At 39.0% G+C, this 26781-nt stretch overlaps 1 protein-coding gene across 3 annotated transcripts in view; it reads left to right on the plus strand.

The window, feature by feature from the left end:
• fkbp15b (FKBP prolyl isomerase family member 15b) overlaps nt 1-26781 on the plus strand; it is a 60476-nt gene that overhangs the window by 3518 nt on the left and 30177 nt on the right. For all 3 annotated transcript variants that reach the window (XM_067412968.1, XM_067412970.1, XM_067412969.1), the window contains exons 2-18: nt 3264-3370; nt 5435-5513; nt 7529-7598; nt 7679-7753; nt 7836-7934; nt 8009-8158; nt 10075-10143; nt 10220-10363; nt 14167-14294; nt 14400-14448; nt 17127-17252; nt 17822-17912; nt 18667-18743; nt 23684-23726; nt 23845-23954; nt 24038-24136; nt 24215-24309. In XM_067412968.1, coding sequence (XP_067269069.1) covers nt 3264-3370; nt 5435-5513; nt 7529-7598; nt 7679-7753; nt 7836-7934; nt 8009-8158; nt 10075-10143; nt 10220-10363; nt 14167-14294; nt 14400-14448; nt 17127-17252; nt 17822-17912; nt 18667-18743; nt 23684-23726; nt 23845-23954; nt 24038-24136; nt 24215-24309 — 1611 coding nt within the window. The remainder of the gene's footprint in view (nt 1-3263; nt 3371-5434; nt 5514-7528; nt 7599-7678; nt 7754-7835; nt 7935-8008; nt 8159-10074; nt 10144-10219; nt 10364-14166; nt 14295-14399; nt 14449-17126; nt 17253-17821; nt 17913-18666; nt 18744-23683; nt 23727-23844; nt 23955-24037; nt 24137-24214; nt 24310-26781) is intronic.

Consider the following 26781-nt stretch of genomic DNA (forward strand, 5'->3'; position numbering starts at 1 on the left):
CCCCGACCCTTTAAATCACACTTATTAATGTTTCATTTTGTTTTTGCATTATGCAGCAAAACATCAAAACAAATGACATTCACAAATACATTCTGCTAGTTTTCTCAGAACTAACTTCGGTTTATGTAACTCTACACATTCATCATGACGTGATTGGTTACAAGGTAGTTTGTGACATCAGAAACACAGGCAATTTCAAACAGTGTCTTTAGTTCACTGCAGTTTTAAGGAAAAAAATATTCAGCAAAGGTGTTGACTTATGAATTTGTCATAAAGCATATTAAAACACCACATAGGCTGCATTTACACTGCATGTCTTGATGCACAATTCTGATTGGCTATATCCGATTTTTTTGACGACCCGCTTCCATTATCTTTTAAAAGCGACCCGTATCCAATATTTGCATTTACACTGTACACTGGCGAAACAGCCCAAGACGTTCTTAACCGGAAAAGGAAGTAAAACGGTGCGATATGTAATGGACGCAGACAAAATGATTATAAAATGTTTTGCTTTCCGCACTTTTCCACACATCTTTAAAGGTCAGCAAAACATTTCTCTCTTAAGGCGGAGAAAAAGAGCAGAGCCCTTGACAGGGTGGCCAGGTTTTCACAACAAAACCCGCCCATTTGCAACTCAAAACTGTGTTAAATTAACCAAATTCCACAGGAAAGCCACGTACTTGGCACACTGGCCCTTGATCGCAGTTCGTGTCCACCTGAGTCGACGTCATTTGCCTCCGTCCCTTTTTCAGTAAAGTAACTCATTTACTGGGGAATATCCGATTCCACCGCTTACATGGCAGACGCTAATGCACGTATCCGAATCAAATCGGATTTATTCCCACATATGAGTGAGGCCTCATCCGTTCAGGATCAGATCTGAGGAGCTAGTTGATAGATTAAACATTCGCCGTATCCAGTCGGCAATTCTCCGAACACATCTTCCCTTTTTAAGAATGACTTCAGTGCCGTTCTTTGTTCTTTTCTCAGAGAAAAGCTCAGAGTCTTCCAGAGTCGAAGTCAAAGCTGATTCGGAAGACCGCCGTTCGCCAGCTTCTGTGTTTACTAGAAGCACGCAAGCCGTTATGTTAAGCCCCGCCCACCGACTCTATACACACGATGTGATTGGCCTGACCAGAGTTTGGTTTTTACAGCTCAGAAGTGTATTGAGAGTTGCTAGACGACACCAGTGTTCCCAACTTAATGACTTTCTCGCTATATTTAGCGGCTTTTCAGACCCCTCTAGCAACTTTTTTGCAAAAAAACGACTAGCAACAAATCTAGCGACTTTTTGGACAAACGTCAGCTACTTTAGTTTACAAATGTCACTAGTACTGTCCTGCAACCGCGAGGTCTTTTTTTCCCTCTGCCGTCACACACACACCTCTCTCTGCGTCTACCCTGTTCAGTGAATGGCTGAGGGGAGCTGCAGCGCACAGACAGCAGCTGACAGACGTGAGCGATCGAGTTACACATGAGCACACATGGTTGCCACGGATTTCTCACTTAAGCCCCTTTCACACTGCACATCGGACCCGCAATATTCCCGGAGCATTGCCGGGTCGCCTTCTGTGTGAAAGCAACCACGTCCCGGAATTGATTACCGAACTGAACCCGGGTCGGGGACCTAGTAAAATTGCGGGATTCGACCCGGTACGAGCGCTGTGTGAACAAAAGCCAAAACTAATGCCACAACGTGTACGTAGTTATCGCGCGACTCGTAGAGCTTGCGATTGAGATTGTCCCATTGTTGGGTGGAGACCACGGAGCTCCTTACTATCCGCGCTGAAGCTGAGATCGCTCGCCATTATACGTCACATCCGGATGTCACGTGTCAACTCGATCCGGGACCGTTACGGGTTGTGTGTGAAAGAGCACATATTACGGTATTTCGTGTGAATGGACCAAATCTAGCGGCCCGGGAACAAATGCCGAGTCGCATTATCCGTGTATTTGCCGGAATCGCAGTGTGAAAGGGGCTTTAATGATATCTGCTTCTTTTGTTTTATATTTAAAGAAATTAGTTATGATGAGTTCCATTCTTCTCTTGTGCTTATCACTTATATTACTCACTATCACAGAGCTTTATTTCATCCAGTTTCTCAATTCACATGTAACATTTTTGTAATTCACTATATCATCATACTCCTATTGTATGACAAAAAGGTATAGGAAATGAAAACATTTCTTGGACAGTCGGCTGTATTATATTATTTTAAAATACAGTAAATGAGCACGGATTAGGAGAGAGAACACGTTAGGCATGCTGAACGCAAGGATGGCGTGATGACGTCACAAGTATGCTAATTGATGCATGACGTTATTTAGCGACTTTTTGGGCAGGCTTTAGCTACTTTCCTTGAAAAAAAAAGTTGGCAACACTAGACGACACTCGCTGCAGATTAGATTTACTGCCACTAGAGTGCGTCTAGATTTCTAGGCTAGCTCTGTGCACATGAGAGGAAAAATTCGGAATTGGGCCACTTGAACAATGCAGTGTAAATGGGGCCATAGACATATATGAACAACATTAAAAACTTCCTATTCTTTATTGTCTTAAACTGCACATCCTATTCTTTATTGTCTTATTCATGGTGTGCTACATGTATATAATATGTACTGATATTCACAATATAGCAAAATCTCTAATGGTACACATTTTATACCGTCGGTATGATATATCTCATCATACCCTAGCATGCCCGTGTGCTAACTGGGGAATATGAAGCTGTTGGGACAGATTGTGGAGAGGTGGAGGCTGGAGTCAGCGTGTTAATGCCACTCACATGCTGGTAGCCCACAGTCACGAGGAGCTCCTGTGTGGTTGTTGACACTGCCAGACCTGCTAAAAAGATCTGATATTACATGCAATTGGGAGAGTGGCACGAAGCTCACATGCACATGTGGGCAAATTGGCTGGTTACCATTCCATAGCTTTTAGCTTTGGTAACAGGCCAAAATGCACACGAGGCCTAGCATGGCAGGACAGCAGGACAGTGACTACAAGTGGAGAGAGATCCATGGGTCAGTGGCGTATGCGTTTATTACCATATGTAGCTTACTGGTGGGATGTTTTGGGTTTCATTTATGCTGTTGCAGGTGTTCATTGATGTCCTTCAGTTTGAAGTTTAATCAAAATCTCAGAGTCAAAATTAGGTCAGCTTTAATTTGAGATTGGAGCATTGGTCAGAGACTCATGTGATCTCGCAGTTGAGAAGTGTAATAGTGGATTTACTTGCTGCTTTTTTGTGTGATTTCAGAGCAAAGTTAGCTTCTCTCTTTGGACTGGATCAGACAGCAAGCAAAGGGAATGAGTCTTTCCAGTACACGGCACCCAAACAGCCCCGCAAGAGCTCTGCCAACTCAGGTGAGACTACAGCAACCGAATGAGGAAACAAATGTTCCTTCTTTTTTTTTAAAGATAAAAATAATTTGATCTGGGCTTGACGCTTAGTTTTTCCCAACCTATGCTCCTAAGTTGAACTTTTTTTTTTAGGAGTGCATTTATAAACTTTAGGGGTGCAACTAACTGTTTCTGCATTTATATATATATAAATAAACACACTGTAACAGAGTTTGCCACACTAGTGTTATTTTAGGATCCCTGAGATCATGTATAGTTTTTTTTAATTCAGTTTAATTCTGCTTTTATTTTAATTTGAGTAATTCTGTTGTTTTGTAAAAAAAAATGTCTGTATAGTTTTTATTTCAGTGTTAGTTTGATACATCAGGTTAATGAAACTAAATAACAGGTTAATTTCAACAAAATGAAAATCAGAAAAGTTTTATATTTTATGTCAGTTAACATTTATTTATTTCAAGTACAGAGATTTTTTTATGGTTTTTGTTAAATCTCGTAAAATCTATATATTTAATAATATGTGTCAAATAATGTTCTTAGTATTTCCTGTGATAGGGCGTACCAGACAGAAATGACAATAGTTTACTTTAAATTAAATAGAAATTAAATTAAATTACACACAGTTTGTGCAACCAAATAATAACCGGGTGAAAATTGGACACGCATGCGGCATGACTTATTTAATAAACAAGTCTGAAATACACAGGGGGACTCTTATTTTGTAAGGATTATGCTTTATTATTGCAGCTGCTCACTCAAATTCAGACGAGGGAGATAAAATATGCATGCTTACAATCGTATATACATATTACAATATAAACCCCATACAGTAAGCATTGTCATAATTGATCAGCATTAGTCTACGAGCCTGTCCAGTGCACAACAGCGCCACCTTCAGGCTTTGAAACGTGAAACGCTCACATTTATTTAATAAAATCCAAGCCTTTTGAAGTTCAATAATCACATTAGGCAGTGTGATTTATGTTTTTCCATCCCCAAAATAAAAGATGCCTTAAAAATTATCATTAAGACGCTAGTTATACCATTTAAGGTATTGAAGACTGTTAGATCTTACATTTAAGAAAACTGATCCGCAGGGATTTCTTATTCACACGTGATCAAAAATACATAGTACAATTTGCACATCTATTTTTAGTCGCAAATGTGATTGAAATGCTCGCACTGTCAAATAAAATGTCCTGCAACTGTCAGAATGTAAATTGTTTGTTTTGAAACTTCAGACAGCTTATTGTACCAAAACATAACCCTGTTTACATGTCAGGGATTTCTATAAGAGTGCATCAGTGCCCGCCCACTTTTTAATGGCATTTGTTCTGGAAGAATTGTTCTTATAGGCATTTAAAAAAGTCTTTGTTTAAAGTGTAATTTTGCTGTTTTTCAAAACATTGTATATTTACATCGGCGGGAGTATATGTAAATTATCCATTTTCTTTTTCCGTGTTACCTGGACCGAGAAATGTTTATTTGTCAGAAAAAGTCTGGCGGATGTTACAAAATTTAACTTTTGGCAGCTCCAGAGCTTTCGTGAAAACTACAGATTATACTTAGCTAGAGGTCTGCACAGGCTTTAAAATGAAGCCCGTACCAGAGATCGCAATTCGATGGGTTTGTGTAAAAAAAATATCCATATTTAACACGTTATAAAGTAAGAAAGTCTAGCTACCGCCAGACCGCCTTCTGGATTCAACTTGCGTTCCTTTAATGCCAGGTTACATTTGACAATAAAAGCATGATTGCACTGTGGATTTTTGTGAATAAAGCACAATTTGCAATGAGCATAATTCACATAGGAGCCGTGTTTACATGTGAATGACTTACATATTCAAGAAGCAAATCAATTTCAGCACTATGCCCGTTAAACTGGATTTCGAGTGGTTTTTGAAAAAAAACATAGATGTTTGTGCTGTGCTAAAGTGGCAAAGTTGTTTCGGGAATTTCCCTTATAAGTGGACCTTATGGAGAGAGAAAAAACTATTAAAAAAAATATGATGCTACTCCTTTAAAGCAGATTTTCTGACTCTTTTATTTTTATTTTTTATTTTTTTACAGGACCCACAACCCAAAAGCCAGCCCCTGGCCAGAATCCTCCAGCTGTTCTCTTTGCTACTGCAGTGCATGCCTACAGATAGTAAGTTGGAAAAGAAAATGTGCATTATTTGTTATTTAGCCTGTTTATTGTCATGGTAGTGTCATATTTTTATTGCCTTTTTGTACCTAAATTAGAAATCATTCAAAATTGATCTTTTGAAAACCTTTTAGAAATTTGACAGTGCATTACCATGAAATGATACTTTAAAATCTTCTAGCATGCTAGACTTTTTGTCATATCAACTTTTTAGAGGCCAAATTATTTAGAAAAAGATGTATTTTGTATAAAATACACATGCTTTACAGTAAACTACAGTAAAAAAAAGGTGAGAATCCCTTTAAAAAAAGTGTCATCCATTATAAAGGGATAGGTCTGCAGAAAATGTTGTCATAATTTGCCCACTCTCATGTTGTTCCAAACCCATAAGACTTCTATTTAGCCTTTTGGGGAACATTTTTGCCAATTTAATCAATTATCATTGATTTGCAATGAATTGCATATGAGCCATAAAAGCCTAATATATAAATATGATACCCAACAAAAACACACACATGCATATACACCGATCAGGCATGACCGGTGAAGGGAATAACACTGATGATCTCTTCATCACGGCTCCTGTTAGTGGGTGGGATATATTAGGCAGCAAGTGAACATTTTGTCCTCAAAGTTGATGTGTTAGAAGCTGAAAAAATGGGCAAGCGTGAGGATTTGAGCGAGTTTGACAAGAGCCAAATTGTGATGGCTAGACGACTGGGTCAGAGCATCTCCAAAACTGCAGCTCTTGTGGGCGGTTCACGGTCTGCAGTGGTCAGTATCTATCAAAAGTGCTCCAAGGAAGGAACAGTGGAGAACCGGCCACAGGGTCATGGGCGGCCAAGGCTCATTGATGCACGTGGGGAGCGATGGCTGGCCCGTGTGGTCCGATCAAACAGACGAGCTACTGGAGCTCAAACTGCTCAAGAAGTTGATTCTGGTTCTGATAGAAAACTGTCAGAATACACAGAGCATCGCAGTTTGTTGCGTATGGGGCGGCATAGTGCCCATGCTGACCCCTGACCCCGCCGAAAGCACCAACAGTGGCGCGTGAGCATCAGAATTGGACCACGGAGCAATGGAAGAAGGTGGCCTGGTCTGATGAATCACGTTTTCTTTTACATCACGTAGATGGCCAGATGTGTGTGCGTGTGGCTTACCTGGCGGCGGAGGCAGTGTGATGCTTTGGGCAATGTTCTGCTGGGAAACCTGGGGTCCCTCATCCATGTGGATATGCTGAACAAACAAGTCTGATCCTTGGAGGCCCCACCTCGCAACTTTCAGGATGTGGGATCTGCTGCTAACGTCTTGGTACCAGATACCACATCACACCTTCAGGGTCAGGGCCACCTTCAAGGGGGATTAACACATTAGGGTGCATGTGTATTTTATTGAGTATGGTACATGAGGCTTTTAAGGTTCATATATGCAATTGATTGCAAATTAATGACAAGCAAGCATTTTTTTCAATTAATTTATACCCCTAAAGGGGCGACGTGTCCTGGGGTATAAAAAACAGATAATGAAAGAATTAGGTTTAAAAAATGTAAACAGACATGTAATAAGCTAACGCTTAACAGAAATTTTAAACATGCAAGTCCTCTCCTGATATTGTAAATATATTAAATATATCAACTTTTATCTGAAGGCGAGTAGGTTTCCCACTACAGGTGGTCATGTTGTTTTTAAACTCTAAACAAAGACTGCATGAAGTCACCAGATCTAAATATTCACAATAAACACTCTTTCAACATGAAACCAAGGACTTATACTCTCCCTGCCTCTCAAATGTTTGTTTCGCCAATTTTAATGTTAAGTTCAGATCTATGCTCAGAAAGGGATAGTTAATAGGTTATTTTTAAGTGTAAAGAATAAGGCATGTAATATGTACTGCTCTGTAAACCTGATTTCCAAAGCTAAGTACATGCTAGAATTTATATATAAAGATTTATCTTGAGCGCTGATTGCCTGTGATTCGTTTGCAGACTGATGTCATTAGTTTGTTTTTTTCTGTGCAGTGTTAACGGACAGTATGTGAAACAAGGCAAGCTGGGAGCTGCGGTCCTTGGAAATCATACAACTAAAGAGGTTCGAATGATCACATGTTTTTTTCACAAGTCCTAAATGGTGACACACACACTTACACACACGTCTGAACTCTTCTTCAGTACAAGATCCTGCTGTATGTCAGTCAACAGAAACCGGTGACGGCCGCCAGGATCCACAGAGGCTTCATCCTCACTGTGAGCTCTTATTCACATAGTGAAAGATGGACAACATGTTTGTTTTCTGTATATTGTTTGTAATGGTGTCTCTCGCATTCAGGCCCAGCCCAGTAACTACTGCACGTTTTATGATGACCAGAGACAGAATTGGTCGCTGATGTTTGAATCAGAGAAAGCAGCTACAGACTTTTCTAAAGAGGTTTGTGTTTTATGTGTTCTTCGTCACCTGGTATTGTGTAAGGACATCTTTAAGCAGCAATGTAATTGTTTCAGGTTTGTCTTGCCAAAGTGAACTGTGGCGGTCCGGTCGACTCTGTCCTGACCCAGGATCTTCTTCTTGGTGAGGGTCAGGGTGTGGAGAATGGAGACTCTTTAGAAGTGGCCTACACTGGCTGGCTGCTGCAAAACCACACCATCGGACAGGTAAAGATGTTTTATCAATGACCACATGTATGTGCACACTGGGCCCAAAATGGACATGGCTTAGGTGAGTTAATAAGCTGCCAATATGATCTAATATGTACTACATGTGAAGAAAGTTAATTTAATTACATCATGCATACATAATTGGAATCTGACTAAAACCTGATTAATATTCTGGTTAATGTAAACATGGTTTTTATGAGAATTATAGAGCAACACTAATGTTTAAAGGTGCCCTGCCACACAAAACTGTTTTTATTTGTGTTATTTTAGAAATATTTTAGGTGCATACGTGTTTGTGTTATGTCGTGAATGTGAAAGTGAACTGCTACCTCCTCTGTCAGCTCTAGCCACTGAAAATAAATAAGCGGAGAAATCAGGCCATTTACAAAAGCTGATCAGTCTGACGGGGTGTTGCCTGAGCTCATTACTATTCCTCAGCTTCCCCAGTTGAGACCACGCCCACATAATTCATCCAGCTCAACAGGTTTCGTAGACAGCAAGGATGGCTGAACGTCATATATATATATATTAGGGGTGACCCCGAATAGTCGAAGATTCAATGCATCGATTTGCGGTGCTGAAATGACCACTGATCTCACGGTCGAATCTTCGCAGGTGTTAGGCAGGTGCGGAGCTTCATGTCTGGTGTGCCACCCCTTTAAGCTCATCGCCGCGCATTTAAAATTCGAACACATTCAATGAGTGTACATACACACCGGTGGTGGCATTCGGTGCCTGTCCGAGGCGTCTCAGGAAGTTGTTTAAAATCCTGCCGCGCCATTTCAAGGTTTTATATTAAATTTTTTATTTACCTCAAATCGTCAATGTGCTGATTCCACCCTGTGTTACAAGATCGTGCAGCTCTGCTGTCAGAAGCCGATTCAAAATTGAGCTTGCGCGGATATAATGTGCGCGTCTGGTGTGAGATCCTGAGACACGGCGCTGATCTTCGTGTGCGGTGTGCCTTTAGGCACAATCGGCTTAGGAACGTGCATGTAAACGCATGCTCTTTTCTTCTCTAGGTTGTTTTTTTTTTTTAGGTTTATTAGGTTTAGTTTATTAGTAGACTAATATCGTGGCCCTCCCAACCCATTCACACACACATAGAAGATTCGACTATCGGTCGACCATAGAAAGATTCGACAATTCTGATTCGAATGTGTAAATCCTTAGTCGAGGACACCCCTAATATATATATATATATATATATATATATATATATATATATATATATATATATACATACATACATACATACCTGAAGATCCATTTCTGCAGCGATTCCAGGCGATAGTGCACTGGGTAAAGGATGCTGATAGCCAGGCTCTCATTGGCTAGCTGTTAGCCAATCAGAGTCAAGCAGCTTAGCTCATTGAATATTAATGAGGACTGGTGCAAATCAAGTTGAGTCTTCCTGCAGACTTTCTATGCCACGCTAGAATGGCTTGAAACAAAAGTAATGAGATGTGTGTGGCAGTGCACCTTTATCAGTAAGCTTGGTACCGGGTCAATTTTTATATTTCTTTCTTTTAAAATAAGTATTGTTTGCTCACCAAGGATTTATTTGTTTGTTAAAAAATACTGTAAAATTATGAAATATTTTTAAATATTTAAAATAAATATTTCAGCATCATTACTCCTCATTTCTGATTATTATCAGTGTTGAAAACAGTTTAGCTGCTTCATATTTTTGTTTAGAAATTTCAAATTAACAGCATTAATTTGAAAGAGAATTTTTTTGTAATTTTGTATTTAATTAAAAAAAAAGTTCATGTCCTTGCTGAATAAAAGTATTAGTTTCTTAAAAAAAACAAAAAAAACACTAGTAGTTATAGTATAGAATTAGTAGATCATTTGTTTTATTTCTTGCTACCCAGCTTTATCCAAATTCTTTTTAATTTCCTCTCCTCCAGATGTTTGACTCAAATCTGAATAAAGACAAACTGCTGAGACTGAAGCTCGGGGCTGGGAAGGTCATTAAGGTGAGGGGGAAGTTGACTTTTACGTGTCATTATCAGTCATACGGCAGTCCTAAAGCGATCTCTCTCCGTCTCGCAGGGCTGGGAGGAGGGGATGCTGAACATGCGCAAAGGTGGAAGGCGACTGATGGTGATTCCTCCCGGTCTCGCGTACGGATCGCAGGGCGTTCCCAACCGCGTGCCACCAGACAGCACGCTAGTCTTTGAAGCAGAGATCCGTCGGGTACGTCATTCTCACATTTACTTTAATAAAGTTGTTTTTATGATATTTTATGATGATTCAGGTTTTTATGTGTTCCAGTGTCTTAAAGAGGAACCTATTATGCCCCTTTTCAAAGTCTTTGATTGTTTTTAGGCTGTACAAGAGCAGCACTGTAAAAAAAATATGTTGGTTTTACTTAAAAAAGTAAGTAATCTGGTTGCCTTAATATTTTGAGCTTATTGAAATAAAAAAAATTAATTGATGCAATGAAGGAAATTGGTTTAATAAATAGAAACTTGATTTGTTATTGTATCTGAACCACATAAAAAATGTGATAAATCATGAAAATAGCATGTCTCACTGCATCATAACAAATAAAACACAAACAACTACCCAATATGATTCTTTAAAAAAAAGTAATCTTTTAATAAGATTTGAATAAAGGTTGTCAATTCTCAAAAATGTTCATTGTATTAACTTAAAATTTTTAATTAATTGAAATTAAAAATGTAAGGCAACCAGGTAACTTGATTTTTAAATAATTTTTTACAATGAGGTTTTCCTGCTTGAATGTTGATTATTTCCTCATATTCTCCATTGTTGTGGCTCCTATCTTTCCAGTCTGTCAGTAACGCTCTGTTTAGTTCCTGTCTGTATGAAGCCCCTCCTTCTGAAAAGCACTCTGTGCTCTGATTGGTCGGATGGAGTAGTTTGTTGTTATTGGTTAAGTACTTCCAGCATGTTTGGGAAATTTTTCAACACACTAACTCAACCAGGCCCTGTCCCTTTATTATGCATATGAATTGTTTAAAGCTCCACTGTGTGATATTTTCCCCCATCTAGCGGTGTAAAGGTATATGACCATCCAGTGAATATTAGTGTCTGTTCCTCTCAATTCTGATTTCGCTTTAACTCCTACGGTGGCCGATTTAGTCCAAGATTAACATGGCAATCCTCCTCTTCACATTCGACACAGTGCCATCGAGTGTTAAAACGCGAAAGGCAAAGCTTGAATTTACGGGTATGTCCCTCTTTGGCTAATGTACTTTCAAGATGGAGGGGTAACATGGCGACCGGCATCCGAACCCCTCACCCGTATGTATTTTCAATGGCATATTATAAACTGACAAGAATACTTTATTACTTGAAGGAAGTAAATATACATTAATGAGCACATATATTTTTTAAAGAACTAGGTGTTTTTAGCTAAGAATAAACTAAAAAAGATACACAGTGTAGCTTTAAATAAGGAATATTGTGACATGTTGGTTCCCAGGAGAAAACTCAAGACTACAATGGAAGGCGTTTCAGGGAGTTCAGAAACACTGACACTGATATAGAGAATAACTCCGGCTGGAGGGAGCTTTTTGACGTTTACACACGAAATAAAGAACATATAAAAAAGCATAATAGGAGCCCTTTGATATGTACTTAAAAGTGTGTCCTTTTCCTTCCTCGGCCCCAGAACATACAGTCATGTGAAAATGTTAGGACACTATTGAATTCCATGGTTTTCTGTATCAGGACATAATAAATCATCTAATGCTTGGCAGGAGCCTATTGCACAAAACTAGGATAAGGGATTAAGCCGGGATATCTTGGTGATCTCATCATCTGTATGCAAAATTTAGTACACCGCTGTCGTGTAAACGTACCCTGAAGGCACACTTACACCAATAACGATAACGAAAGATAACTGTTTACTAGCGGATAAATTGAGCCAGGATCACCAAGATATCCCGGCTTAATCCCTTATCCTAGTTTTGAGCATTAGGCCCCAGGTCTTAAAATTTGTACAATAAAACTTCAGATGAACACCAAAACAGGAAAATATCACATTGTGTCATTATTTATTTAGCAAAAATAATGTCCAGATGGAATAGCTATGGGTGACAAAGTTAGGACACCCATTGCCTGTAGAGCCACTTTTGGCAGCAATAACTTTTCTGCGTGATTTATCAGTCTCTCGCATCATCCTGCAGGATATTTGGTTCACTCTTTACAACATTGCTTCAGTTTATTGAGGTTTGTGGGCGTTTATTAATGCATAGCTCTTGTCACAGCATTCCAGTCAGAATGAGTGGAAATCATGCTTTTTTTTTTTTTTTTTTGTCGTTCTGTTGTAGATTTGCTGGTGATCTTCGGATCATTGTCCGGTTGCATGACCCACATTTAGCCAAGCTTTAGCTGTCGGACAGATAGCCACACATTTGACTCTAGAATACTTTGGTATAAAGAGGAGTTCCTGTGGCTACACAAGCAGCCTTTTGTCGTAAGGTGTTTCTGATATTCTCTTTTGAGACCTTTCACCAAACTTGGCGCTGTGCATTATGGCCAAACATCTTCACTTTGGTCTCGTCTGTGGTTCCCCTGTGAAATATTTTTTTCAGCCAAGTACCTCCCAACCAGCGCAAAGTATTTTTGGTTAGGGGAAAAAAAGACTTAAAACATAGCACTGTGCCATCAATGTCTGATTTTTTAAAACTTTGTAACATATAAACGCATACAAAATTCAAACATTTGGGGGAATTTTTTTTTATTTGAAACATTTTGAAGGTGCAACCACACTCCATCGTTGATCCAAAGGATTGACAGGAGATGACAGGTGGCATATGACAGGTTGGGTCAAACCATCCTGGTATTGTGGAGACTCTAGGTTTTTAGGATATGTATATTTTAAAGTCTTACGTACCCCCTGGAGTGCCTTCACGTTACCCCCATTTGAGAACCACTGGTCTAAAGGACATTGTTCTAGAAGTCTTACGGTTTGTTCAGATGCAACTTTGCAGACCTAAGCTGTGCTGCCATGTTTTTTTAGAGAGATTAAAAGAGGCTTTCTCCTGGCAACCCTTCCAAACATGCCATTCTTCACCCATCTTTTTCTAACTGTACTGTCATGAACTTTAACATTTCACATGTTAACTGAGGCCTGTAGAGTCTGACGGGTTGTTATTGGGTGGTCTGCAATTTTCCTGAGCATTACAGTCTGACCCTGGGGTGAATTTGTCCACTCGTGAGATTGGGGTCTGTTTTGAATGTCTTCCACTTGTGAATAATCTTCCTCGCTGTAGAATCATGGCCTTGAAATTGTTTTGAAATAGCTTTGTAACCTTTTGCAGCAACAACTGCCTATCTAAGATTGTTCCTGATGTTTTTCCTCCTTGGCAGTGTGTTAACACGCACCTGAATGCTCCGGACCAGCAAACTCCCAAAACTTTATCTTTTATTGAGGCGATCACACACTTGCTGGAGTTAAATACACTGCAAAAAAATATCTTGTTTCTAGTGAAAATATCTAACAATTCTTACATTAAGATACATTTGCTAGACAAGTAAAAATTATTGTTGTGTTCTGGGAATAAATAACTCAAAATTAAGAGAGTTTTTGCTTGAAATGAACCAAATAATCTTCTGATGAGGTAAGAAAAATAATCTTAATTCAAACAGAAAACAATACTATTTTGCCCAAAACAAGATGACAACTTTTGCTTGTCTAGTAAATACTTTTAGATGTTTGGACTAGAAACAAGACAAAAAATACTAAGTAAGAAAAGCATTTTTTGCAGTGTAAAGGCATTTGATTAGCAGTGCCTGACCGACTATTTTTGCTAAATAAATAACGACACTGTGTGATACGTCACGTGTTGTTGTTCATCTGTGGTTTTATTTTCCAAATTATGACCAGATTATTTTTTTTATGATGTCCTGATACAGAAAACCAAAATTCAATACGGGGTCCTAACATTTTCACATGACTGTATTTTGTAGCATTGTAGAAATATGCACAGCATTGAGATATATGTTCTCTCTTGATGCATGTGCAGGTTAAGTTTGCGAAGGATGGAAGTTCAAGAGATTCGGCGGCTCCGTCTCCGGCTCCCAGCGTTGAGAGTCTGGGCCCGTCTGAGCTGAACCAGCCCCTCAGCTCGGCCCCACAAACCAGCAAACCCAGGTGAGCCCTGCTGGCCTCTAACTGCAGCCTGACTGTGGATTATTGCTTATATTAATAGTGTTTGATTGAGGTTCTCTGTTTGCTTCATTTCTTCTTTGTTTACAGTGAACCGCCTCTTCGGGCAAAATCCAACTCCCTCAGTGAACAGCTGAGTGTAAGTTTTGGTTCTTTTCAGGTGTATCACAGTTTTGTTTTTAGCTTTTTTTGTAATGCAGTCTTTTAAGCCCTATTCGCACAGGATTAGTATTATCTGTGGACCTAAATTATTACCCTCCACATCTTGATTTTGCATTGCGCATTTGCACAATATAAGCAAAGCCTGTGATTTTACTCGAATTTACTGACTTGTCTCCCAGATATGATGTCAAGACATGAATATAGCTTATATAGACATATATACAGATATAGCTGCATGATATATCATCAACAAAAGAATATTCCTTTCACATGCTCATATGTTATCTAGGCTGTGATAGTCGGTCTTACACCGATTACATCACTTTCCAACTGTAGTTTTTATTTTTTTACAGTAATAAAAATCACTTGTGTCAGTTCGTGAATAGATGCTACAATTAAAAACTGAACGGAGCACAGACCAGCAGCAGGAGTCAGATCTCATCACGACAGTATGATGGTGGAAGATTTGGTTTCAAAGCTAAATGTAAAAGCGCCCATTTAAGCGAGCATGTCATTGTACTGTTCTGTTTTTCATTATGAATAATATTGAACACACTGTTCAGGCAATTTCCTCCCAAATTGGCGCTAATTCTGAAGTGAAAGTATAATGTGCACGACCGCAGATGCATTCAGAAGTGTGCGTTATCAATGCAGCCTTCATTCATCGGAAAGTTGGATAAAAATGTGCACAAAAAACAAAAACCTTGCAATAATTATACACAACCCACCTCATCCTGGCCAAATCACAGAGATGCCGATTCGTACAGGACTAATATTATCACCGGCCCGAAATATGGTAGGTCATTTGTGGGGGAATTTTTACTTTACAAATTACAGACATGGGCAATTCACACTGGATTAAGATCACAGACATCCTCCGCAATTATTACAAATTACTAGAGGTCACCAGGAAATACTTATCCTGTGCGAATAGGGCTTTAGTGGTTAGTGCAGACACATTGAGTTTGAAGTGTTCGTGTGGGCATTGCCCAAGTTCTAATCAAGCATGCAACATTTCCAGATACTTTCCCTCTTTCAAAAAATAAAAAATAAAAGGCCAAAAATAAATAAAATATAAATATGTATGGGCAATCTATTTCTACCATACTGGTTATTGGCAGATTTTTTTTTTTTAGTCAAACGTCATCAGATCAATACTAATCTATTGGATATACACTGCTAATTTCTCCTATTTTTACATTTGTCATCTATCATTAGACACTATAGTTCAAGTTTGGGATATTTTTTACACAAAATAACACTTTTATTCACCAAGCATGCATTATATTGATCAAAAGTGAGAGTAAAGACATTTGTAATGTTACAAAAGATTAATATTTCAAATAAATGCTGTTCTTTTGAACTTTCAAAGAATCTTGAACAAACATGTATCCGGCTTCCACAAAAAATAGGAAGCTGCACAACTGTTTCCAACATTGATAACAATGCTGCCTTCGCGTGCTATCGGAATTATCATAAATACGAGTTTTCGAGGTAAAAAATGCACATGAACGCCCTCTGGTGTCGTGTTTACCACTGGGAAGTTCGGAAATAATATTGATACCCAAGTTCCCGAGATGGGCGTGCCATAACCGTTAAAATTGGCGGATGGGAGACGAATTTCCGCTGTGGCAGGTTTTTTTTTTTTTTTTACAACAATTTCATTGTCTTGTCTTTAAAGTAGGCTAGTACACATAAATTAATGATCATTTGAAGAATATTGTGTATTTTAAACCAATCGAAAATCGCATCTTGTTGACCATCATTCCAGAATAGTGAGCAAGCTGACTATCTAGATAGTGTGGTAAAAGTAGCTATACAATAGGATCAGGTATGGCTGAAAACTATTGCCATTTTAGTCTTTAAGCTGCCTTTATTGTCTACATTATGCCTTTATTTGTGAATGTGATTATATGCTTTCGTGTTGTGCTGCTAGTGTTTGCCAGTGATTCTATGATTTTCTGAAATGACTGAAATGGTTATAGTGTTAAAATAACATTTTCCAAAGACGCACAAAAGTATGAACCTGGCGTCCTCCATTCTTCCCGACAACAAAGCGCCTGAACACAACAAGCTCACGACTTCTGAAGTGGGAAGTAGGAAAACTTCCGATAGCACGTGAAGGCAGCATTAATCCTCATTTGAGAATGATTAGTGAAGGATCATGTGACACTGAAGACTGGAGTAATGATGATAAATTCAGCTTTGATCACAGGAATAAATTACATTTTACTATATATTCACACAGAGGACAGCTGATTCAAATTGTAATAATATTTCACAATTTTTACTGTATTTTTGATCAAATAGAAGACTTGTTGAGCATAAACTCGAAAACATTAAAAATCTTACCGACCCCAAACTTTGGAATTTTTGTTAATATTTAATAACTCTTATCATTTAAATAACACTGTTAAATGTAATCTTTTGCAAATCTCAATGAATATTCATAGTTGTCAATTATATTGTTTTGATACGGAAATTCACTTGCATTCTTTTTTCTTTCAAAGTTTATTCTTTTAAACTTTTTATTTTTATTTAAAGCACTTTATTAGTAATCAGAAAATAATTATCAACCATAATTTTAATATCAATGCATCCCTGATGATAAACCCTGTCTAGTAAATGTGTTGACATGTTTTGTGATGTCTCCAGAATCCTGATGCCACTAAAGCTAAACTGATCTCCCGCATGGCCAAAATGGGCCAGCCAATGCTGCCCTTCATCGCCGGCCCAGCCTCGTCACCCTCGCAGCCAGACTCCAGCGACTCCGAACTCGAGGCAAGACTGACCGTCTCCTATGCAGACAACAGCACAGTGTCAAACTAAATATATCTGCCACTATAATCTTTGTTTTGCCTTTTTAATAAAGATTGATAAGTGTGAGCGAGTGCATACACTGCAAAAAATGCTCTTCTTATTTAGTATTTTTTTCTTGTTTACAGTTCAAATATCATCTACTAGATAAGTAAAATGACATAAGATATTTTTGCTTGTTTTCTGGGGGAAAAAATCCAAATGAAGTAAGTTTTTGCTTAAAACAAGCTAAATGATCTGCGAATGGGGTCAGAAAAATAATCGTATTTCTGATTGGGATTGAAACGAGATTATTTTTCTCACCCCATTGGCAGATCATTTTGCTTGTTTTAAGCAAAAACTCACTTCATTTTGATTTTATTTTTAAGAAAACAAGGAAAAATATCTTATGTCATTTTACTTATCTAGTAAATGCATCTTGAGTTAAGAATTTTTAGATATTTGGATTGGAAACAAGACAAAATTACTAAAGTAAGAAGAGCATTTTTTGCCGTGTAAGTGAAGGTTTACAGCTGATCTTGTTATTGTTGTAGGACCCGAGTGTGTCCAGACGCAAGGACCGCAGCAGTGCGCCGTCGCCACAGCCTGTACACATGTCCTCCGCCCCTCCGCCGTCAGTGCAGGGTAACACTCATCTATCCCATCATATTATTATAAAGGCCAGTGGTTTAAAGGGTTACTTCACCCAAAAATGAAATATATTTCATTAACTCCTCCCCCTAATGTCCTTCCACACCCGTAAGACCTCCGTTCATCTTCACACACAGTTTAAGATATTTTATATTTAGTTTGAGAGCTTTCTGTCTCTCCATTGAAAACATGCACACTATACTGTCCCTTTCCAGAAGGACCAGAAAGGGAATAAAAACATCACAGTAGTCCATATGTGACATCTGTGGGTTCGTTAGAATCTCTTGAAGCATCCAAAATACATTTTGGTCCAATATAGCAAAATCTACGACTTTATTCAGCATTGTCTTCTCTTTTGGTTTTATTTTCAATCATGTCAAACTGCTGAAATCAAGTGACATTGGCGATCCGCATCATGAATCAATACACTGATTCATAACCGTTTGAATCTTTATTTGATTAACCCACAGATGTCACATATGGACTACTTTGATTATGTTTTTATTCCCTTTTTGGTCCTTCTGGAAAGGGACAGTACACTGTGCATATGTTTTCAATGGAGAGACAGAAAGCTCTCGGACTAAATATAAAATATCTTAAACTGTGTGTGAAGTTGAACGGAGGTCTTACGGGTGTGGAACGACATTAGGGTGAGGAGTTCATGACATACATTTCATTTTTGGGTGAATAACCCTTTAATGCTCAGTTAAATGATGTGAAACTGTCGTATGTATGCTTTCCATTCCAGCTTCGGCCCTTTTACCTGTTGCCATGGCAACAGCCAATCCACAGCCTATGATGCCGGGAGTCGTACATGCATTTCAGGTTGGTAACTCCCTATTGCTGGGTTTTTTTTTTTAATTTGCTGCAGATTTTTACAAATATTGCAGCGACGTTTGCTGTGCTTTTTGTGTTGATTGCATTGAAAAGCCAGCAGTAATCTTGACGTACGTATGTAATTAGTGTTAGTGGCATTAAGAGTACAATTAAATAAATACTCCTAATTTTGCTTTCTGCAATAGTCACTTAGTGGCCGTTTACAAAACACCATTTTCAGCTGAATCTACTGTCCATTACTATGTTGTAATTAGGGCTGGGCGATAAAACGATAATTATCACTATATAATTTTTTTAAACGATAACAACAGTTCGATAAATTATCGGTATAATGCTTATGCGCTATGCGTAATGCTGCGCATGCGTATTGCAGACCGGGCTTCTGGCTGTTCTTTACAGTCAGTGACTGACAGGATTGAGGATCGGAGTGAAGTGGAGCAAGAAAAATGAGCAACAGTGAAGAAAATTCAGTGCTCACGACCAGCTCGAAGGACACAGATATCGCTGACAAGTTAGTTCGCTCAACTTCAGTGGTTTGGAGATATTTTGGCGATCCCATCCGACATAAAACAGCGACGTGCGTTAGAGTTTAGATTCTCTAACCGAGCCCGAACCTGACCCGAACCGACCCGCGGGCCGGGTCGGGCTGAGATTTCCCTGCACTATCCTCGGGTCGGGTAGGGCCGGGCCCGTGATCAAGCGTTTGTTTTTTTAAATCATTAGCCTACTTTAGTCTAATTGGGTGGGCAGAAAGCTATGCTATAATCAGAAATTATGTGTATATTTAGCAAAGTAAGAACTAATACAACAACTACGAAACAAATGTGTAGGCTACAAAATTGCACAAGTCAGGATTAGTGTAAAAATGCATCTTAAACTCACAGCTCGAGCAGTGATGGAGCGCAGCGTCTGAACAGAAACGCTCTGTGTCAAGAGCTGCTCGTGTCAACACTGCACTTTGCTTAATTAAATATCTTTGAATCGTTTCGTTTAAAAATGGACATTTCAAGTTTTCTATACGCATATTTCTCATGTCTGTGAGGCGAGTAGCTGCTGAGTTTCGGTTTATATATGAGACGCGCTTCAGTTCATGAGATGAAATGAAAGCCATCACTCCCACGACTTCACCTCACGATTATAGTCTGCTATTTGCTTTTTATTTATTAAATCCTGGCAATTGGCCCAAGAAACCTTTTTTTAAAATTAAGATACAATTTAAACAAAACGAAATAAATGCTTTCTACAAAACAGAACTTAATATTAAACTAAATATAACCACTTAAATCATTTCTGACCCACTCGCATCTTTTCACTCATCATAATCAGATGAAATATGTAAAAATAATATTATAATATTTAAACATAAATATGAAGGAAAAAACACATCGTTTAATGGCTACAACAAAGTAAGCTACAGATAAATGTCTGAGCTGGATTTGAGCAAACACCAGTTTACCGGTGAGCGGATCATGAGCGCGCCTGCGGATTATTGAGCGGAGTCAAGTCAACTTTATTTATAGCCTATAGCGCTTTTACAATGATGATTGTTTCAAAGCAGCTTCAAAGTGTTAAACATGAAAATTTGCAACAAAATGTTATTCGGCTGTACAGTCGCTGTGGAGAAAACTGAAAACTAAATGTAGTTTTATCATGAGCCTCACCAGTCCGCTTTGCTGCACTTTGCTCATTACAGGCTCGTTCTCGTCAAAACGCCCACATATTGAACAATGGTCGGGTTTAAATCGGGCTCGGGCTCATAATTACAGTTAAGGTGTCGGGCCGGGCCGGGCTTGGACACAACGTGCACGGGCTCGGGTAGGGTCGGGCTTGATTTTTTTTGAGCCCGATCTAACCTCTAACGTGCGTGGACTGCTTATCATAGGTTCACCACGCGGAATTTAATTATTAAATTATCGTGCTGCTTCTAAGTTCTTCCAGATAACGTTGAGCCCAACACAGCGGTAAATCTACATTAACTACATTCACACACAGGCTTATTAACTTGTTAGCTGTAGTGGGTGACTTGCAAGCTAACGTTACCAAACTATAATCACTAAAATGTCGGACTTGTACATCGCTGTCATAATTGTTTGTCTTTGGTGATTTATTAATGACTCGGTATCGCAGGTATCAAGTAAGGGATAATGTACACCCAGCCGGTTGTTATCGCAGAATAAACCCCGACAGAGTGATCAGTGGAGGGGTCTTACATCACTCTGAAGGGGTTTATTCTGCGATAACAACCGGCTGGGTGTACATTATCCCGCTTATTCCACGGCTACGAGTCTCAAATAAATAATTATTAGACACAAAATATTGTCTTGAGATTAAATATTTTATATATTTATATTTATATATAGTTCTTACGCAAAGCTTCCGCGAAGAAAAACAGTTCCAACCTGCTTTAAGCCTTTATCTATTGCTGCAAAATGTTGAAAATGAATGCTGAAAGGGTTAGTTCACCCAAAAATGAAACCAAGCCTATGATTTACTCACCCTCAAGTCATTATAGGTGTATATGACATTCTTCTGTCAGACAAATACAATCAGAGTTATATTTAAAAGTCCAGGCTAACGTTAATCCCAGCAGTAGCCTAGTTGTAGTTGTGTTTGAAGTCCATAAAAATGCAGCTGTCCGTCAAATAACGAGCTCCACACGGCTCCGATGGGTTAATAGAGCCTTCTGATTTGAATCGATGCGTTTGTGTAAGAAAAATATCTATATTTAAAACGTTATAAAGGAAACCTGCCTTGAAGTCTTCCATTGTAACCCACGGCTGTTTAAGCCACAAGATGGCGCCAGCGTTAAGCACAGAAGTAGTACCGGTCAAGTAACTCGTAGTACCCGGATGAGCGGGTGTTATCTGGAAATAACGTACCGCTGGAATGCGCGATTGACCAATCAGAATCAAGTATTTCACAGAGCCGTGTAATAAAAGATAAATAATGTCATCCGATGTTTAAAATAAAATAGGCAGCCCTTACTGGAGATCCACAAATACTGAACTTTGCTCTCTCCCTCCTCTCGCGGCCAGCCCACTGTGTGTGTGTGTGTGTGTGTGTGTGTGAGAGATGCACAGTGGACCAATCCACTTTGAGGCAAAAGAGGGTGGACTCGAAATGTTTCTTAACGTAAAACGCTTTTTTTTGCCCGTTTGCGTTTTTAGTGTTTTACTACTTACACAATTAAGTTTATATAAAATTATATTATTGATATATAGTGAAGAGTAAAAAAATGTTGACCACAGGTAAGATTTTAATAAATAAATCTACCTCAGGTTTAATAAATTGTTCCACTGTTTGGGAAGTGTTTGTCATGTTTTGACAATAAAGGATAGTTTAAAACCACAGTTAACTGTCTGTTTTCTACATCTTTCACTCAGGAGCAAAAATATGCCTTTAAACTTTAAAGAAATAAAGAATTTACTTGTATTGTGATATTTATCGATATCGACTGATATGTAAAATTATATCGTGATAATTTTTTTGGGCCATATCGCCCAGCCCTAGTTGTAATAATATATAATAGTATTATCAGTAGCTATGTTTCCATCTTAAGTTGCACATTTAACTTGTGCACAAAATTGGGATATTGCTTAAAACATTTCTGATAAAACAGCGTTTTCGCCCCAAGTATTCAAGAGAACAAAATCATCACTTCCTGGAAAATGGTACAAAATATCGAATACAAAATGGAAGTTGTTGCAATCAGGCTTTTTCCCCTCATCTTAAATGAGTTGCGTCTCAGAGCGGCTGACGAAACGTAATAACGTATATAAACGTCTTTCTCGAAGGTATAAAGCTAACTTAAGGCATATTAAATACAGACTATGTCTGCTTGGATACTCATCAAGATGGACATGTTGACATACTTCTTGTGTGAGTTTGTCCGTTTAAGCGCAAGACTTGAAAGATAACTTAATATTTGTGCGGTATGAGACATGTGCGCGCTTTCGGATGATGCACAGAGACAGATCTTCTCATTCGCGTCTTCTGGCTCTACACCCGGGAGATGACTGCGAAAATGACTGGTCATATTCAGACATTTGGCCGCACTCGCATGCATTGAACAAAGTTTACAAAGAGGTGAAACAGTATGCTATTTTTATTTACCCGCCACGGTGGCCGGTAGGTGAAGCGAGTTTACTCGCCACAACTCAAAATCACTCGCATTTGGCTGTCCCTGGCACGCATGCACACAATACATCATGATTATGGCATTATCCCAGGATAACTCTCAATTCACTATACGTTGGTGTTGCTCACATTATTTGCACTTACACGCCAATTGCCAACAAAACACACACTTTTCATGCAGTTTTACTCTGCCTGCGGTTTTAACTCATGACTGGGAGCAAACACACACACACACACACACACACACACTTGCAGAACTCAAGACACACAAGCTGCATCCACTGTTCCCTTAACACTGGTTATTTGGGAAGCTGAACAAAGTTATCTTTGCATCACAAACAGAAACACACTTCTTTACTGACATTGTTGATTTGGTGGTGTAAAAACACGCCAGCGCCACCGACGGCTTCTCTGACCCGAACGAAGCTTGTTGATGGACGCGCTCTCGCTCTGTGTGTGTGTGTGTTGATGGACGCGCTCTCGCTGTGTGTGTGTGTGTGTGTGTGTGTGTGTGTGTGTGTGTGTTCATCCGGGATAAGTTCAATTCCGCCCTTTATGATGTCGGGCTGGCCATACTCGAAAAAAAACTCTCCAAAACTTTTGAATCCTGAAGGAGTGTGTTTGGCACAGAAATATGCCGTCATACGTCCAACTTGTTTTTTTTTTGGTTGCAATTTTGGCCATGGCAATCCAGTCTTTAACAGTGTAAATAAGTCAGAATGCATGAAATAGCATCCCCCCCTCCCCCCTTTTAAGTATTAAACATATGTTGCCTGTGACTTCCTCTACAGCCTGTAAGCCAGATGTACCCGACACAGACCGTGCCTTACCAAGGTAAAAATCACTCCAAAATCTGTACAATATTGCATTAGTTTCATAGTTCATCAGCTGCAGATGTCCTTACATTCATGTAGTTTAGGTTGGGATTTTAAAGGATGCTTGTCTCTTTAAGGATCTAGTGATGTCACATCCTTCTTGATGACAGAGGCTCGACAACACAACACTGAAATTCGAATGGCTGTTGGGAAAGTGACAGACAAACTGGACCACTTGTCCTCTAAGGTTGGTACATTAATAGCATATGTTTGTAGGTAACCACATTATACACTTGAACAACCTTTTGAGAAATCGCTCTGCTTTTTCAGATCGATGACCTACAAAAGCAAGGCAGCGTTTCGTTGGGCTTATCGAACGTGTCAATGGAAACAGCCATGATCATGCACAACATTCAGAGAATCATACAGGTGATATGCAGTGATTGGTCAACCGAACTTTCTTTCTCGGTCCTCAGTACTCAATGACCCCACCTATCATTTATTCAGGAGAACGAGTGTCTGAAGAAAGAGGTGTTTGAGAAAAGCTCACGCATAGAGGAACAGAACCGCAAGATCGGCGAGCTCATCAATCAGAACCAGAGGTCAGACATTATATTTGGCTTCTTCCCTTTTCGTATTATATTTTTAGGATCTTCCATCCTTCAATAAAGGAATGTTCTGGCTTAAAATAGACATAAAACAGTGTTTTTTATTTGGTAAAATCTAAATATGCTGACCGAGTTAGGACTCTTATTAAAATTTGTTTTCCATAGTATCTATACATTAACTATACATTTGTAGATCATGATAACCACAGGTAAAACCATACATAGCACCTCATTACCATGGTAAAACTACAGTGCCTTGCGAAAATATTTGGCCCCCTTGAACTTTGCGACCTTTTCCCACATTTCAGGCTTCAAACATAATGATATGAAACTGTAATTTTTTGTGAAGAATCAACAACAAGTTTTATCCTCTCCATTAAAAACAAATTATTCAGCCCCTTTACTTTCAGTGCAGCAAACTCTCTCCAGAAGTCCAGTGAGGATCTCTGAATGATCCAATGTTGACCTAAATGACTAATGAGGATAAATCGAGTCCACCTGTGTGTAATCAAGTCTCCGTATAAATGCACCTGCACTGTGATCGTCTCAGAGGTCCGTTTAAAGCGTTGAGAGCATCATGAAGAACAAGGACCACACCAGGCAGGTCCGAGATACTGTTGTGGAGAAGTTTAAAGCCGGATTTGGATACAAAAAGATTTCCCAAGCTTTAAACATCCCAAGGAGCACTGGGCAAGAGATAATATTGAAATCGAAGGAGTATCAGACCACTGCAAATCTACCAAGACCTGGCCGTCCCTCTAAACTTTCAGCTCTTACAAGGAGAAGACTGATCAGAGATGCAGCCAAGAGGCCCATGATCACTCTGGAGGAACTGCAGAGATCTACAGCTGAGGTGGGAGACTCTGTCCATAGGACAACAATCAGTCGTATACTGCACAAATCTGGCCTTTCTGGAAGAGTGGCAAGAAGTCAGTGAAGTGTTGTTTAAAGTTTGCCACAAGCCACCTGGGAGACACACCAAACATGTGGAAGAAGGTGCTCTGGTCAGATGAAACCAAAATTGAACTTTTCGGCAACAATGCAAAACGTTATGTTTGGCGTAAAAGCAACACAGCTCCTCACCCTGAACACACACCATCCCCACTGTCAAACATGGTGGTGGCAGCATCATGGTGTGGGCCTGCTTTTCTTCAGCAGGGACAGGGAAGATGGTCAAAATGGATGGGAAGATGGATGGAGCCAAATACAGGACCATTCTGGAAGAAAACCTGATGGAGTCTCCAAAAGACCTGAGACTGGGACAGAGATTTGTCTTCCAACAAGACAATTATCCATTTACATTTACATTTATGCATTTGGCAGACGCTTTTATCCAAAGCGACTTACATTGCAATCAAGGTACACATTTTACATTTTTTTTGTCAATTCTTGCTTTCCCTGGGAATCGAACCCATGACCTCGGCGTTGCTAGCGCCATGCTCTACTCATTGAGCTATAGGAAAGCTCCAAAACATAAAGCAAAAGGCCAGGTGTTAGAATGGCCAAGTCAAAGTCCAGACCTGAGAATCTGTGAAAAGAACTGAAAACTGCTGTTCACAAACGCTCTCCATCCAACCTCACTGAGCTCCAGCTGTTCCTCAAGGAGGAATGGGCAATAGTGTCAGTCTCTCGATGTGCAAAACTGATAGAGACACACCCCAAGCGCCTTACAGCTGTAATCGCAGCAAAAGGTGGCGCTACAAAGTATTAACTTAAGGAGGACGAATAATTTTGCACGCCCAATTTTTCAGTTTTTGATTTGTTAAAAAAGTTTGAAATATCCAATAAATTTCGTTCCACTTCATGATTGTGTCCCACTTGTTGTTGATTCTTCACAAAAAATTACAGTTTCATATCATTATGTTTGAAGCCTGAAATGTGGCAAAAGTTCGCAAAGTTCAAGGGGGCCAAATATTTTTGCAAGGCACTGTATATCGATTCTATTGTATTTTTTCTGAAAAACAGTAGCCTAAACAAAAACTGCTATAGCCCAATAACAAATAATATTCCATTACTTAATACATTTAATGCATGCCTACACTAATACTATAATACATTTCAATGTGATTATCCCATATTTCTGCCACAATACTATGGTTACAGTTAGTGTTACTTTAGTAAATGTTGTTTATTTTTTTATTATTATTATTTTTTGTTTGAAAAGCCTTTTGACTGGATTGCATGATTGACTCCGGTCAGCGAGTAAATACATTCACTTAAAGCTCGCCCTACACTGCTGTTTGAGCCGAGGGCCGTTTAATTTTTCTCATGCGTGATGGAAAGGGCAGTGCTTATCAGGCATATTGTTAATATCGTCAAATAATTTTGTCAGAACCAAGTTAAGTGTTTTGTTCTTCCCACATATTTAAAATATTTGATAACACTTTATTTTACAGTGGCATTATTACATTGTTACATGTACATATTATAGTAATAACAGTAAATTATGCATAATTACATCCAATT

The sequence above is a fragment of the Pseudorasbora parva genome, chromosome 13 (assembly GCF_024679245.1).
Source record: "Pseudorasbora parva isolate DD20220531a chromosome 13, ASM2467924v1, whole genome shotgun sequence".
NCBI lineage: Eukaryota > Metazoa > Chordata > Actinopteri > Cypriniformes > Gobionidae > Pseudorasbora > Pseudorasbora parva.